This window comes from Rhinatrema bivittatum, chromosome 4 (assembly GCF_901001135.1).
Source record: "Rhinatrema bivittatum chromosome 4, aRhiBiv1.1, whole genome shotgun sequence".
Taxonomy (NCBI): domain Eukaryota; kingdom Metazoa; phylum Chordata; class Amphibia; order Gymnophiona; family Rhinatrematidae; genus Rhinatrema; species Rhinatrema bivittatum.
In genome coordinates, this window is record NC_042618.1 from 147,544,265 (window position 1) to 147,560,384 (window position 16,120).

The 16,120-nt window shown below is 41.7% G+C and overlaps 2 protein-coding genes across 5 annotated transcripts in view; one reads left to right on the forward strand and one right to left on the reverse strand.

Moving 5' to 3' along the window:
- PPP2R3C (protein phosphatase 2 regulatory subunit B''gamma) overlaps nucleotides 1–8,992 on the reverse strand; it is a 61,499-nt gene extending 52,507 nt beyond the window's left edge. Inside the window, exons 1-2 of one of the 3 annotated variants that reach the window (XM_029598958.1) lie at nucleotides 8,828–8,992; nucleotides 173–300 (exon numbers count right to left, since the gene is read on the reverse strand). In XM_029598958.1, coding sequence (XP_029454818.1) covers nucleotides 173–300; nucleotides 8,828–8,969 — 270 coding nt within the window. In that variant the 5' untranslated portion in view covers nucleotides 8,970–8,992. Of the gene's footprint in view, nucleotides 1–172; nucleotides 301–5,602; nucleotides 5,808–8,573; nucleotides 8,716–8,827 lie in introns of those variants that run through there. The other 2 variants (XM_029598960.1, XM_029598959.1) reach the window with 2 other exon arrangements.
- A 35-nt stretch (nucleotides 8,993–9,027) lies between these two features.
- PRORP (protein only RNase P catalytic subunit) overlaps nucleotides 9,028–16,120 on the forward strand; it is a 126,720-nt gene continuing 119,627 nt past the window's right edge. The window contains exons 1-2 of one of the 2 annotated variants that reach the window (XM_029598955.1): nucleotides 9,028–10,590; nucleotides 15,509–15,556. In XM_029598955.1, coding sequence (XP_029454815.1) covers nucleotides 9,617–10,590; nucleotides 15,509–15,556 — 1,022 coding nt within the window. In that variant the 5' untranslated portion in view covers nucleotides 9,028–9,616. Of the gene's footprint in view, nucleotides 10,591–11,538; nucleotides 11,599–15,508; nucleotides 15,557–16,120 lie in introns of those variants that run through there. The other variant, XM_029598956.1, reaches the window with a different exon arrangement.

A 16,120-nucleotide genomic window follows, 5' to 3' on the forward strand; every position in this document is an offset into this window, starting at 1 on the left:
TACACATGCTTAGTAGGGCATGTTTGAATGTTCTAGAATCTTTGAGATCAAAGTTCTGGACCGGGCTCCATCTGATGATGTCATCCATGTGTGAGGACTAACTTCCTGCTTGTCCTCTGAAATATATTCCTAAATTTATTTCACTTGGACTACTTTGTACTCCAGTACTTACTCTGTAGTAAAAGCGAGGAATGTTCTGGTGGGACATACTCATAGTCTTCCTCCCTCCCTTCCATTCCAGGTAGTATTTGGTAAACAGGTCCATTTCTTCATCTTTTAGCTCCTGTTCACTTCTTTTTGCTACGTAAGAAAACAAAACAAAGATTCAGTGAAATGTTGACTGCCAGAAGTGCACATTCTTTTTATGCATTTAAAACAAAAAGTTCAACCTGGTTCTAATAAGAGTACTGTCTTACCTGCTTCCATACAATAACTGCCTACAATCTACATTCATTCATGTTTTCCAAGCAAGAGAAGAGGGTACAAAAAAAAAAAAAAGTAATGTCAGCCTAACAGAGCAGAAATACCAAAGGGATATTAGAAACATAAGATGAATTTAAACAAAGAGACTTAACATTTTATGTTGTCCAGTTTTCTTCCTTGACAGAGAAATTTGTACATGGTTCTGACAGCATACATTATGTCAGTTTCTATGTAGTAAAGTACAGCATTAAATACTATAGACTTTTTCCCCTAGGGAAGAAATGGAGTCAGCTGGTGACCACAGGTACTAACTAACCAATGGCAGGGCAGCTTTGAAAATGCTCAATGATATCAAAATGTGCTTGAACTTCCCTGAGAATCCAACTAAATGGAACTGGCCTATTTCCCTACAGGAAAGAAAATAAAACAAGGATAAATTATGGGGATGTTGAGGACACATGAGAAGTGAGAGTCATTAGGTGCTCTGACATTTGTGGCACAAATCTGACAAAAACTTGGACAATGGTTTAAACTTTATTACAAATAAATAAACACGATATCACCTCTATTAAACTAATTATGCCCTATTAATATTTCAAAAATGTTTTAATGAAAGAAATCTCTCCAAATTGTGAAGTAATTCTTAATCTCTCACAATTGAGAGCAGTTTCACAAAATCATCTTTTACCAAAGTCATCTTTACAAAAAAAAAAAAAAAATCAAGATGGCGACCAGATCACTGGCGGATTAAGAGCAGAGAAAACGCCAGATAATATCAATCATCAGACCAACACATCCTGTCCCCTGATGAAGAATTAAGTATTTGAAACAAGGCCCTGTTGGGACATTCAAGTGGACGGAATATTGATTTGGATTTAAATTCACGAAGATACATGCAGATAAGTTCAAAGGAAATGTTCTCCATATAAAAATGTTTAACATGTGAGACTATCACATATCGGTGCTTTTTTGAGAAAAATTTGATGTTTTGCTATGTAAAATATAATAGAGAATACACTAAGTTTTTAGAGTCATGACATCAACACAAAAAAATATATATAAAAAAGCAATTCACAGGTCGGAGGAGGTCAGTTTATGATTAAACTACTATACACTGCTGGATGCGGTGATATAAGGAGATTGTATGAAACCTTCCTCTTCTTTCCTAAAAAAAATTTTTTTTTTTTGGTAAAAGATGATTTTGTGAAAAACTGCTCTCAGTTGTGAGAGATTAAGAGTTACTTCACAATTTGGAGAGATTTCTCTCATTAAAACATTTTTGAAATATTAATAGGGCATAATTAGTTTAATAGAGGTGATATCATGTTTATTTATTTATAGTATTTATAGCCCTCGAAAAAAACAAGTGTGCATAGTTTTTGTGGTTTCAAAATTTATTATGGCATCACAGACATAATGATCTTAAAAAGCCAGTGTAGTATGGAAAGCAAGGCTAAAAATTCCTATTTTGTTGCACTTTGAAAAAAATATGAAATTTAAATATGCACAAGCAAAACTTGAAAAATTCCAAGGTGCCAGATCAACTGGGTGCTTAGAGTTTAGGGCCTACCACCACCTCAAAACAGGAAAGGATGCCAAGCTATGGAATGATGCCTGTGCCGCCGTTGGCCTGGATTGGAGAAAAAAACTGCTATTCCTACCGCTGGCAGCCCAGGCTAGGGAGAGACACTGCTGCTCTTGCTGCGGCTGCATGGGCCAGAAAAAGAGCTGAGGAGGCAGGAAAGAAATAGAGTAGGGGAGAAAAGGAAGGAAGAGAGATGGAAAGAAAACAAGGCAAATATAAAACAAAAAAAAAGGATCAAAATATGCAATTTAGATGAAAGAAGGTTATCAGTTAAAAAAACATTTTATCCTGGTTCCTAAAAAAACTTTTGGCTGGTGCCCAAGTTGTCAAAATATGTTTCCACCCTGTGTATAGACTTCCATTTTCAGAACCCAGAAAGTGTACTTTAACTACCTTGAAGGATGGTCTACATTTCATACCCCATTTAATTCATTCCCTTTTTGCCAAAATTGTCCACACAAGTAACGGCTTAGTAACGAACACTGAACCAAGACCACAACTTATGTCAGAGATTTGGATGCACTGTCTCCACTGCATGCAAATTTATTTCATGCATATTCATTGCAGATATCCTTGAAACCTGAGTGGCCAGGCATCCTCTAGGACAGTGATTCTCAACCGTGTGTGTCACGACACACCAGTGTGTCGCATCTCCCCATTGTACTTTCCTTCTCCCTTTTTTCCAGCCCCCGCGGGCCAATTGGAAGCCTCCTCCCTTCTACCTGCCAGTGGGAGTAGGAAGAAGGGAGGAAGCCTTTGATGGGCCGGTGAGGCAGGCATTGCATAGCCCGGGGGTGGGGTGGGAGGAATGGCAGTGTCGAACCCCGACGAAGCAAAGCCACTATGGGAGCTCATCCCCCCGTGGCGGCGAAGAGGAAAACCCGACCCTGACGAAGCAAGGCCGCCTCGGTAAAAAGGAAACCCGATCCCGACTGAGGACACCACGGGAGCCCATCCTCGTGGCGGCAACAAAAGAATGCCCACCAGAGTAAAGCCATGGCGGAATTGGAGACCACCCCTGCAGTGAAGGAAGCATAGGTTTCTGGTGAAAGCTGGTGTCTGAGGGTGTGAATGGGTAAGACCTGGTGTTTGTGGGTATGAATGGGTGCAAGAGCATTTGTGTGCGATTGCGAGCTTGTATATAAGAGAGTATGTGTAAGTAAAGGTGGCTTTTTAAATTTATTTTTCTTGATTGACTGCCATTTTAATTATTAGGATTATGCAATGTCTGCTGTTTTAAATATTTTATTGATATATTTGGACATGTTTTAATAATTTTTATGAGTTTTTAATTGTTAGATATTATTCTGTTCAGCAGCTGTCTTGTAACATTTTTAGTATAGCTTTATAATTATTTCTGTGTGGGGCTCTAAAGCAGCTTGGCTTATTCTGTTTTCCCAATAGGAAATGTATTAGTATTTAGGGCCTGGTTTAACAGTTGTATTTCTTAGATAGGGTTGTTACTGTTTGAGTGTGTTCCGTAATACAGGTGTATCTTTGTGCGGGTTAGTTTGGGTGCATTATTGCAAATCCTGAGAGTCTGTTAGGTGCTATATTTCTCTTTCCATTTCTCCAGGTTCGCACTGCATGCAGAGTGGCTTTTTTTGTTTTCCATTCCAGTTTCTGTCTCCATATTTATAAGTTGTGGTTTTTCTGTACTTGGTGAAGGTCAGTTCTGGGTGTGTGACCGAGGTGAGGTATTTTACTAGCATGTAGGCATTTGTATCAATCTTATTTGTTGTGTTTTCTGTCTTTTCATAAGAAAGGCTATTGTGCCTGGTAGTAAAGGGAGTTTGTTTTGCGTTTACTGAGATGTCTGGAGGGGATTCCTGTGGATGCAGAGTGCATGTTTACATTTAGTCCCGTGATGGTCACATGTTCAGTGTGTCACGCATGTGAGAACCATCTGTCAGGTGTGTCTCGGCCAAAAAAAGGTTGAGAACCACTGCCCCAGGACAGTTTCTGAACCACTGATTTAGGGCATGTTCAACTTATTGGTTATTTAGGTGAAATCTGAATTTATGTTGGAGAGCTTTTAGCCTTTTTCAGGAAAATCATAATATATTTTCCCTTTGAAAATGATTCCACTGAAACTATACACACACACACACACTTACACCTGCTAAAACGTCCACAAAATTTACAGAGAAAATGTATGTGCATACATTTGAAAATCCCCGAAGTATGTGTTTAAGTGCAAACCCCCTCCCCAGCTCTGACTCCTGGAGCTTTGCTCAATCAAGATAAAGTTATCTTAAACAAGACATCTGTGCCGCAAGCGTCAAATGAAAAACATAGGTCAGGACTATGTGCATATATGACATGCTTTCCACATGTCATATATGCTGTCCTAGCAAAAAGCCAATTCTGTGGATAAACACTGTTTTACCTGTGGAAATACCTTTAAATATTACCCTCCCCTGTGTATTTGGGAGTGTTAAATTGGCTGTAAAAATGCTACAAGTCTTAAATTCAATTAAAAAAAAAAAAACCAAAACCCTGACCAGTTACAATCCTCCAACACCACCAATATTACAATTATACAATAGAGCCCAGACCTCACTCTCATAGAAGAGGACTGGTTAAAAGAAGCTATATTTAAACCAAAAGAACACAGAATGGGACAGACAACAAAAACCCTGCATCTCCAATTCTGCAGCTAAATATGCCACATTCACAGAAACACCCCTAATAAAGGGTGCAGAGCAGAACTAGGATGCCTCCTTTTACTATTCACCATACAAAAAAAAAAAAAAAAAGAATACGCAGATTCTGGAGTTACTTCAGTGACAAAATCTCTCCCCACTCCCGAGCAGTGAAGTAACACACAACCCTGCAAAAACACAGTCTGCATCTATGTAGTAAATCTGCCATACCAAACCAGCAATCTCCCATGACTATAACAGCAAAAATTCCTACCTCTAAAAAGGTAGCAATGTAAACACTGCAACATGCTTTACAACAAGGGTGTGCAAAGTTTTTTGTGCTTGGGTTGCATTGCAAGTTATCTGCAACAGGGGCTGGGGAGAAAAGGGGCCCCTGTGCAGGTCCAAGAGAGAGAGAATGGGGATAGGTGTATTTGTTACACATTGAATAGGCAAATAGAGTTTTAGGGCATGAGTGGAATGTGTGTATTGAGTAGATAGGAGAGTGAATGAATGACTGAGTGGAGTGTGAGTGTAGGCATGGAGTGCCTCCCACAACTTCTATGAGCACCAGCATATGCCAACCCTGCACCCCCCCCCCATCCTTCCCCCATGGTGCTCAACATCTACTTCTCTCTTCTTCCCCATCCCTCCTGTCCCATAGTGCTACTGTCTCTTTCTCCCCTCCCCCAGCAAGTTAGTCTCCAGACTGAAACACGTATACAAAAAAAATTCTGCCTTTCCTGAGGATTAATGTCCCTTAAATTCAGTAGTATTTCCTGCACACACACACCATAGTTACAATAGTTGCAGGCTGCTCTCCACTCTATAAAACAGATCATGAGCACCACTTGGTCCACCTGAGGAGATAGCAGACCCCACCCCAGGCCAAAAGAAGGTTCTCTCTTTGCAATCCCTCCCCTCCCCCAGAAGCAGCATTTCAGCTTACCTTCAGGGCCAAAGTGAGCAGGAAGAAGCAAGCAGTGGCAGCAGGATGAAAATTTGCTGTGTATGGCTCTGTAGTACGCTGGCTTGTTCCAGTCTAATAAGCCCACCAGACACGCACATCTCGCTACCATGCCTATCCCTTCTCCTAAACTCTACAAACTAACTTCCACGAGAGCCCGCACACTATCGATCGCCGGGCCGACCCTCTGGAATACAATGCCAGTCGAATTACGGCAAGAGGAATGCCTTAAATCTTTCAAGCGAAAGCTCAAGACCTGGCTCTTTGCTAAAGCATCCCAGTACGGTTTTCGTAAATCGTTAAGCACTGAATCCCTACTTATCTCTCTTACCGACAATATTCTAACTAATATGGATAAAAAACAACCTCATCTCCTTATTCTTTTAGATCTCTCTGCGGCCTTTGACACTGTCAACCATTCATCTTTATTACAAGGTCTGACAGACATAGGCATTAAGGGAACAGTACTCAGCTGGTTCAAGTCCTTCCTTGCTAATAGACAATTCAAGGTAAAGATAAACAAAGAATCACACCCGGTCCCAGCAAATCAAGGAGTCCCTCAAGGTTCCTCCCTCTCTCCAACCCTTTTCAACATTTACCTTCTCCCTCTCTGTCGTCTTCTTAATAATCTAAATCTAACACACTACATTTACGCGGATGACATCCAAATACTCATCCCAATCTCAGAATCCCTACACAAAACCTTGATTCACTGGAACAATTGCTTGCAACTAATCAATCATCTTCTCTCCAGTCTCAGCCTCATTCTTAACAATAACAAAACCGAGATCTTAATTATCAATCATGACGTTAATAACAATCTAATATACCCAGCTGTCCCACTCATTTCTACCACTCCTATAATTAATCACTCACCATATGTACGAGATTTAGGCGTCATGATAGATAATCAGCTTAACCTCAAAAAATTTATAAGCACCACCACTAAAGACTGTTTCTATAAACTTCTTGTCCTGAGAAAGTTGAAACCACTTCTCCACTTCAATGATTTTCGGATGGTTCTACAAGCCATTATACTAACAAAAATCGACTATTACAACTCGCTCCTTTTTGGCCTCCCAACCTCATCCATCAAACCCCTCCAAATGATTCAAAACTCTGCAGCCAGAATCCTTACCAATACGAATAAAAGAGACCACATAACCCCCATACTAAAACTCCTCCACTGGTTGCCTATTAAGCAAAGGATTCTCTATAAAGTATACATAGCAATTCATAAATCTATTTACAACATATCCCCACTCCACTTAAGCACTCAACTACGTTTTCACTCTTCAACTAGACCTATCAGAGGAGCTTATAAAGGCACACTCTATGTACCTTCAACAATATCCTTACATCAGAAACGTGCCATTTCTTTAGCAGGACCCGTCCAATGGAACATGCTCCCGCCTGACATCCGCCTTGAGATCTGCTACGCTTCCTTCAAAAAGAAAATTAAAACCTGGCTCTTTAGCCAAGCTTTTCCAGAACTATGATCATTTTTTCACCTCCAGCTATTAAGATTTTCTCACCATCGCAATATTCATGTTCTTTTTATATTACTTGACATTGATTCCAATCCCTTCTGCAGATCACATTTAACTTAGACAGTTACGCCTTATTTTATGATTTGGATTCTCAAAGAGACTTTACAATTTTCTCAATGTTATTTTTTGAATCTGTTTTCCCTGTTCTCCAAGTTCTATAACCTTGTTATATGTACCGCCTCTTGGCGTAATATTTATGTTTCAATGTAAACCGATGTGATCTGTATTTTAATGCAGGAACACCGGTATATAAAAATCTAAAAATAAATAAATAAATAAAGCATACACCTAATTTTCCCTCTCCCTCTCTACCCTCCCATCTTTCCCCTCTCCTACCTCATTCTCCACTCTCCTCTCTCCATTCCCCTTTCTCTCTTCCTAGTCCGCCTAATTTCATATCTCATAGTGTCTCCAATTATTGTACATATGTATATAATTGCAAATCTTGTTTATAATTTAATGCAAACCTTCCCTCGATATCTCCCTCCCTCATTTAATCCCTTGTTAATATGTTTTATTTGTTCGATGTAAAGCGCCATGTCTGGCGGCTGTTTGCGTTACACTGTGAACCGATGTGATATCCTGGATGAATGTCGGTATATAAATTTTTTTTTTAATAAATAAATAAATAAATAAATAAAATTTTCCCAATGGGACATGCATCAGTATTCTAGGATAGGGATGGGCAAACTAAGGCCTGCGGGCCAAATCCAGCCCACCTACCTCTTGCCAAAGCTATATTATAGGTGGCACACCGACTTGCGGATCAACCTTCCCGAGTACCCCACCTCATTGAAAGGCCCAAGTTGCCCGTGATGATGCTCTGAAACATGCATCATTGGGCCTTCAAAGATGACATCAGGCGCTCGGGCCAGTAGGTCCTCAGAGCTTTGGTGCGGTGGCCTGGTGAGTGGAGAGAACATGATTTTAAATCAGCACCTTCTTTCTACAAGCCAGTTGGAGGCAGCAGGAGCCTTCTTGTGCTAAACAGCTGCAGCTCGGAGAAATGGCAGCCCTAATACCTCACCTCGGTCACACACACAGACTCCCACCAAATACAGCATAAGAGATCACAGAATAGAAATAAAAATATACAGACAAAATCTGAACTGGAAATCCCAAGAATCTAAAACTCTGCATACAGAGTGCAACCAAAGAAATAAAAACAGAAATGCATTTTTTTCTTTTTACTATACAAAAAGATACATATTTCCCAAAACTGACAGAAAAAAAAAATCACACAATTTCCACAAAAGAATGAGCAGGGAAAACTGATTAATACTGGATGAAACAAGCGACCAGCAGCTATAGCAGCAAAATATGTAGTAACCTGCTATCAGGTCCCGGACAATTTGCACCAACACCAAATCCTGGGAATCGTCCCGTCTGTAATTTTATTTTACCTCTATCATTTAAGGTTCCCTCTCTTAGTATAACCACTTTGACAACGCAAAACATTAAAGTTTCCCGACTCTGAGTCAGATGAGTCCTGTTACTATTTCAATTTCCGCCTCTGGAGGAGACTTTTTAAATGCTGCCCTGACACCCTCTGAGAGCGCTGGGCCGGGACAAGGTTTCCACGGCTCGCAGAATGAGATACGCCAAAGCCTAGGGGAGCACTAAACGCAGCCGCTTCTGCCACGCCTGCTCCACTCACGTTTATCGGAGCTCTGCAACTTGCTCTTCAGCGTCTGCTTCCAGTCCATGACATCAGCCATCCAAAGCCATCTCCAGGCCCTCTCCCGCCGGTTACCAAGGCCTCGAGTACTTCCCGTCACGTGCTTTGCGGCTCCGCCCATACGTCGCGCGGCTGGTCCACCATCTTGAGAGAGGGCAACGCTCTAACTGCCTGATTCACTAAGGCTTTTCTCCCGTTCTGTGTCTACGGGAAAATGCCTTGATGAATCAAGGCCCTAAAAGCAGACTGTAGGATGCAAAGGTGGTAACCGCAAGACCAGCTGAAGAGAACATTGAAAAGGCTCAGCTATAAAGATTAAGAACATCTTTCTGATGTTCTTTGTCAGACGTGTGTATTCTTGAAACTGACATAGATATGACGTTTGGGGCAAGTTTTTCGCATTGGAAATACCGACCCTTCTCTCATACATTCTGAGTTCGATACCGGTAGTTGTGTGCCAATGCGGTCACGTGATTGAAGCGCGCCTGACGTACTTTGGCTGCGACTGATCGGCCGGCAGCATGTAGGGAGCCGCATGTAGAGGTATGTTAGAGTTCTACTCGTCGGGAATAGAGTCGAGAACTCTCTTCTTGAGCTGCTTGCAGAAATGTTGGCTCTAAAAGTCCCGAATTTCTCTCCTCCTCCTCTCCCGCTCAGCAAGACTACTCTTTCCACGTTTGTCAACTAAACTTATCTACAAAGTGAGACGGGAAACCGACGGTTCAAACCCTGTTTATTAAAAGAGCTTTCTCGGAATCCTTTTGCATCATGATGCTTTTGCGGGCTTTTAATGCCCCACGTGTTTTGATAACTGTAATGGGAAACGATTTGCTTTGTCCTGTAATAAGATGCCAACCAGGTGTTTATAAGCCAGGATGTTTCCCTTTGTTTACATCCCCTAAATTCACAGCACCAGAGAATCGCCAAGAACCTCCTGCCTCCAAGGATGCTAAACCAATCAAAAAGAAAGGAAGAGCTGGTAATGCAATCGCAAACCCCTTTTCTGTATTTTCTGCCGGGGCTGCTAAAAGAAGATACGAATTGAATCAAAAAAGGGCTGGCGAAACTACAGGTATTAAAGATAACGTTTCCAAAAAAGACACGATTTCAGTACCCTCAAAACCATTAAGTGCGGAGGAATGGAAGATACTGAAAGAAGAATTAAACATGATACAGCAATTTGAAGATAAAATGATGGCACACATAATAACTTCCAACGGTGACATAAACGTGGCTAAGTCGCTTTTGGTCTTTGTCGCGAAAGAGAACGGTATTGAGTACAAATTACTTGTAAAGTACCTGGCGCTGTGTGTTCATCAGAATCAGACATCTGAGATTTATGATGTTTACGAAATAATGAAAGCAAAATTTAAAACATTAGAAACTGGTGCATATAGTCTTTTTATCAAAGGTTTTAGCCAGTCTGATCGCTGGGAAGAAAGCCTGACCATGTTAGAGACGATGAAAAAAACAATAATTCCATCAAGAAAAAATTATAGTGATTGTATCCTGGGAGCTCTCAATAAGAAAAAAGGGAATATTGCCTGGGATCTGTATCATGAAATGCTGGAAAGTAACTTGGTACCAAGCTTGGACACACTGAAGGCATTTTTTGACACTGGCAAGGCTATGAAAGATGGCATGTTCAAACGTGAACTCTTGAAGGTTCTTTTGTATATGAGAGATAACCAAATATATCCTGATGAGGCCTTTATGCAGAGCATAAAATCGTGGTTTGAAAGGTAATCTAATTCATCTCTCACAAGAAGTTATAGTTCTTTTTAAGAAAACACTTGTAAATGGAGGAATTTCAGTTTGTGTCTAGGCTAAATCCCTTTGAACAGAACACTGAAAGCTTAATTGAGTTGCCAACTCCTCTTCCTCTTGGGAAGTGAAATTGCCTCTTTGACTAACAAAGGACCAGCTGCACCAGGTATTTTCTTCATCAACACAGCATTGACAAATCCTTTAGTGCATCTGACTGAAAGATAACATTTTACATTTTCTTTCCCCCTGGAGTTTATCTTCCTGTCAGATCTCATGTGTTTTGCTACCTTTGTACGAGTAAATACCCCAAAATGACTACTACTCTGAAATCTTTCTTAAACCCTAAAGGTGAATTTTAAAAGCCCGGGGGGGGATGTGCGAATAAGTCGGGCTCGTGCGCACCGACCATATTTTAAAAAGTGCCCAGATACACGAATAAATGCCCAGCATGCACATCTCAAAAATTTCCAAAAAGCGGTGTGATCTGGGCAGGGCATGGGTGTTTCGGGGCCTGGTCAAGAGACATGCGCATAAATATGTGCCCCTTTCGAGTGCCAAGGTCCTCTGCCGCATAACTTTACTTCTGCTGTGGATGACGTGTAAGTCATAAAATGAAAGGATTGAGCCATTTCTGAGGGGTTTAAAGGGTCTGGAGTAATTCATCTCTCACTGTAGATGAGAAGGTCCCAAGAGAAGCCAAACAGCTTGTTAAATAAAAGGTGAAAAGATGATGCTTCTCAGAGCCCAAAAGAGGATGAGAGCACGCTGTTAGCTTGCCAAGAGCCTTCTTCCAACCAGAAGTCTCTGAAGGAAATAAACTGTCCCAGGCATTTCTTGGGTCAAGGGACCAATAGGAAAAGGAGAAAGGCATAGAGAGAAAGATAGAGCAAACAGGAAAAGACCCCATTGGAAGCTCAGAAACATTCAAACAGCAGCTAGCAATAACCAATGAGGACAAGGAACTTGAAAACCCTGCAGAGAATGTAAGTTGTGAAATACCACTTGATGACACCGAGTGGCTGCATAACAAAAGAACCGTATACATACACCATAGAGACAGATCAGCTATTTTGACCTCATCTGATGTGATCATCCCAGATTATTCGGTTTAATGGTCCACAGTTCCTCTCTGGTTATCTGTGCAGTCTAAGCCTCTCTATCAGAAGGTGATGATTTATATCACTAAAACAATTCTCACGCTCCAAAGGTATAAGTAATGCACATGAAGCAAATGTTTTGAGTGGGAAGGAAGTTCTAGTTCAGGATGTATCAGACTGTAAGGGGGTAGATTCAAGGCTAAGATAAAGAAATATTTCTTTAATTGAAAAGTTAGAGGATGCATGTAACAGCCTCCCACTGTAGGCAAAAACAGTAAGGGAATTTAAGAAGGCATGGGATAGACACAGAGGATCTGTAGTTGTGACCTGGTGTATTTGACACTGGAGATCAGGTAGGATCTGCGGAAAAAGGTCAGAACGTGAAAATGGACAGGCTAGAAGGACCTTGTGGTCTTTATCTGCCGTCTCCAGTTAGCATCTTAGTTGTGTGTTTCAGTAATCTTCTACTTGTTAATTTAGTTCCTTAAAATGTTTGCAGTAGTCTGGGGCTCCCAGTTTCCCATGATTCTGCAACTTAGAAACTGCCTACCTCTCAATAATGTAACAGCAAACTCAGTGTTGCCTTTCTTCTGCTGCTCTCTGCTGCCTCTTTCCCATGCTAATGTTCCCAGCTTATAGCTGTCACCTTCCCTCCCTCTTACTTCCTGCCAGCTTTCTGCTGCCTCTCTCCAGCTGCTGTGAATCTCATGTGATAAACCAAACCATGTGCTACAGGCATTGGGAAGGAGGCAGCAGCAGATCTTTAAGGATGGGAGGGAGTGTAAAGTCTGCAGGAGAACTGAGTTGGAAGAGTGATAAAATTCTACAGGAGAAGAGTGGTGTGAGAAACCACAGAAGAGTGGTGCTTTAAGGAAAAGAAGTTTGAGAAACTGTTAGAAGGGAACTTGAGGAATGGAAGGATGCTGGAAAATGGATAGATGGGGAGAAGAGGTACATTTGGAAAAGGGTGTGATAGGAGAGAGAATAGGCTAGAAGAAAGGAAGGAAGAAGCTGAAAATTAAAACTAGGGAAATAAAACAAATGGGAAAAATGAAGATAAAAAAAATTACCCAGATACACAGAATTTTTAAAGAAACTGTGTTGACACATATGTAAATGTTTGGTGATATACCACAGAATCTTGAAAACTGGATTGCACATTTCACTCTTGAGTTGCTGCAGAATGCTAGCGACCAAGGGAGACACTTTTAGGGTTAGAGATGAGACCTGACTGAACTGCTGAAAAGCTCCATATCACGAAATCCTTGTCACACGATCTGTGCTGGCAGCCTGCCTATCACCAGAAGCTTAGTGCCCTTTCAGAGTTTGCATCCTTTAGGAAACACATTTTGTTTAATTAAGGGGAATCATTGTTTATGGGGCTGCACAAATTCTGGGTACCAGGTTATCCCAGCACCTAAATTTGGGCCTGAGCACTTGAGAAAAGAGAGGCCAACGAGCCCCCACCAGGGAGAGAAGGTTGTGCAGCTGTCGCTGGTGGGTCCAAGAAGAAAGAGGAAGAGGTTGTGCGTGTTAAGGGGGCGAGTCCCTTGGAAAAAAGGGAAGGGCAAAGAAATGCACAGAAGTAAAAATAAGGAAAACAAGTAAAACAATAAAAGAGGATAAAAAAATAGACAAAAAGGACAATAAAGCAAATAAGCGGGAATTTTTTTTTTTTTTTTTACCATGAATCCTAAAATCTTTTAGCTGCACCTAAGTTGTATAAAAATGTTTCCACCTCTAGTTAGTTTACCTGTTTCAAGGGCACTGTTTGAGAATCCAGTTCTCATTAGTCCTGTAGAAGAATGATGTACTCAGAAGCAGTGATGCTAACAAAGGTTTAAATGTCTGCAGACTCCGGTATTTATATCCCCATTCAGGCTTATGTTTGCTTGATTTGTGGTGGTTGTTTGTGTGCCTCTAGTTTATTAGCTGAAGTGTGACCCTAATCATTGGGGCTATACATCTGTATTTAAATCGCCCAACTCCAGTTCAGATGTTTAATGTGACTGTGTGGAGGGAAGCATTTCATGCTGGAGGGCTGCCGAATAGAGGCTTGCAAGGGGCTTCTTGTGTTTATGCAATGATATAACCAAGAGCACCATTAATATCCAAATGAAAGTGAAACGTGTTAGAGGAAAAATTGGGGTATTCAGTGTATGCCTCTGATGTACAATGTATGTGTCAAAGCAACAATATACACAGCACTGCACAAGTTAATTCACATACAGGCCGATACAGTACAATACAGTGCGCTCCGGGCGTCCAAGGGCAGGTTAACAGTGCGCACTGTTAACCTGCCCTTGGACGTGCGCACTGTTAACCTGCCACTCGCCCGTGTGCGCGATTCTGTATTTAAATTAGGTGGTGCGGTAGAAATGGGCAAAAGGAAGCGCATTTTACTTTAAGAAATTAGCGCCTACCCAAAGGTAGGCGCTAGTTTCTGCCGGCACCGGGAAAGTGCACAGAAAAGCAGTAAAAACTGCTTTTCTGTGCACCCTCCGACTTAATATCATGGCGATATTAAGTCGGAGGTCCCGAAGAGTAAAAAAAAAAAAATTTAAAAATGGGCCGGCGGCTGTCAGGCCGAAAACCGGACGCTCAATTTTGCCAGCGTCCAGTTTCCGAGCCCATGGTTGTCAGCGGGCTCGAGAACCGACGCCGGCAAAATTGAGTGTCGGCTGTCAAACCCGCTGACAGCTGCCGCTCCGGGTCAAAAGGAGGCGCTAGGCACGCGCTAGTGTCCCATGCGCTTCCTTTTGCCCATTTCTACCGCACCACCTAATTTAAATACAGAATCGCGCACACGGGCGAGTGGCCTGTGCGCGTGCCGGGAGAGCAGGCTTTACTGAATCGGCCCAATAGTGCCTTTCTGCAAAGAGCTTACAGTCTATTGAGTCCAGCAAGTGATGGGGAAAAGACCTGTTGCTGATCACTGTACTGACACAGCCCATTTATTTATTTTTATTTATTTAAACAGAGGATTTGATGGCAGATAAAGGCCAAAAGCTCATCTAGCCTGCCCATTCACATCATCTGCTCAGCTTTAGAGTCCCTTCCTATCCCTCAGAGATCCCCTGTGCTTGTCTCATGTTTTCTTGAATTCTGATACTTCCACAGGAAGTCTGTTCCATGCATCCACCACCCTTTTTGTAAAGAAATATTTCCTTAGCTTAGTCCTGAGTCTGCCCCCTTTCACTCTCATTCCATGACCCAGATCCTCCTTTCTGTTGAGAGTCTTGCTTCTTGTGCATTTATCTCCAGCATTCTACAAAGTATTCCAAATTAGGTCTCACCAGAGACTCCTACAGAGGCATTACCACCTCCTTTAACCTTGTGGCAGTTCTCGCCCTCTGCAGCCAAGCATTCTTCTGGTTTTTGCCATCATCTCGTTTACTTGTTTGGCCACCTTAAGATCATCAAATATGATCACCCCCCAGCGCCTGCTTTTGGTTGGTGCACAGAAGAACCTCACCTCCCAATACTGTACCCTTCATTTTTTAGCATTAAATTTTAGTTAGTAAACTGTAGACCATTCCTCAAGCTTCACTAGATCCCTTCTCATGTTCTTCTTGTGTTTTCCCCACTTTCCAGGGTGTCTGCCCTGTGGCAGATTTCGGTATTTGCAAAAAGGTAAACCTTTCCCAGTTCATCTCTTCCGCTGAATTAAACGAATAGTTCTAATTAGAATTACAGATTAAAGACATATAATCCATATTAAACCACAATGTGCAAATGTACGGCGTGTGGAACAGCAAAACTGACCTTTCTCTTTTTTTTTTTGTTTTGTGTGCAGTATTCCCGGAGAAGACTGGAAAGGCTGTGTGAGTGCTGTGGAGAACAGGTAAATGCGGCTGTTCACAGGTCAGGCATGCTTGTAGCTTTGCTGGGAGTACATGGCACAGGACTGCACAGGAAGCAAAGCTCTGCTTTCTTGCTAACAAGACATCTCTGCTCTCGGACTGAGAGTTAAGGAGGCCAGATATTTGGCCAACAGCCATACTTGTATTGGCAGTTACTTAGATTAGGCTGTAATGACAGAATTAAACTATTTTGGTTTTTACGTTTATTTTCTGCCTTTTGTGCCACTTTAAAGTATATTCAGGTACTGTAGGTATTCCCCTATCCCCAGAGGCTACTAGTAGTGTATTAACAAGCAGTCCTAGCAGAAAGAGAGGCACCCACATAACCTGGTCTGTCTGGCAAGCTGCGCAGGGGACCTAGGAGGTCAGATGTTGGGGCTACAACCACACTAGTAATGTAGCTAATTAGATGATTGCAAAGCTTTGTGGACATACATGGGGAGGGAGAGGAGCTGGATTATGTATGCTCATCTATCCAAGATGATAAGTACAAATGGGGAAGACAACAAAAACTATGCTGGATAAGGAGAGGGATCTTACAAGCT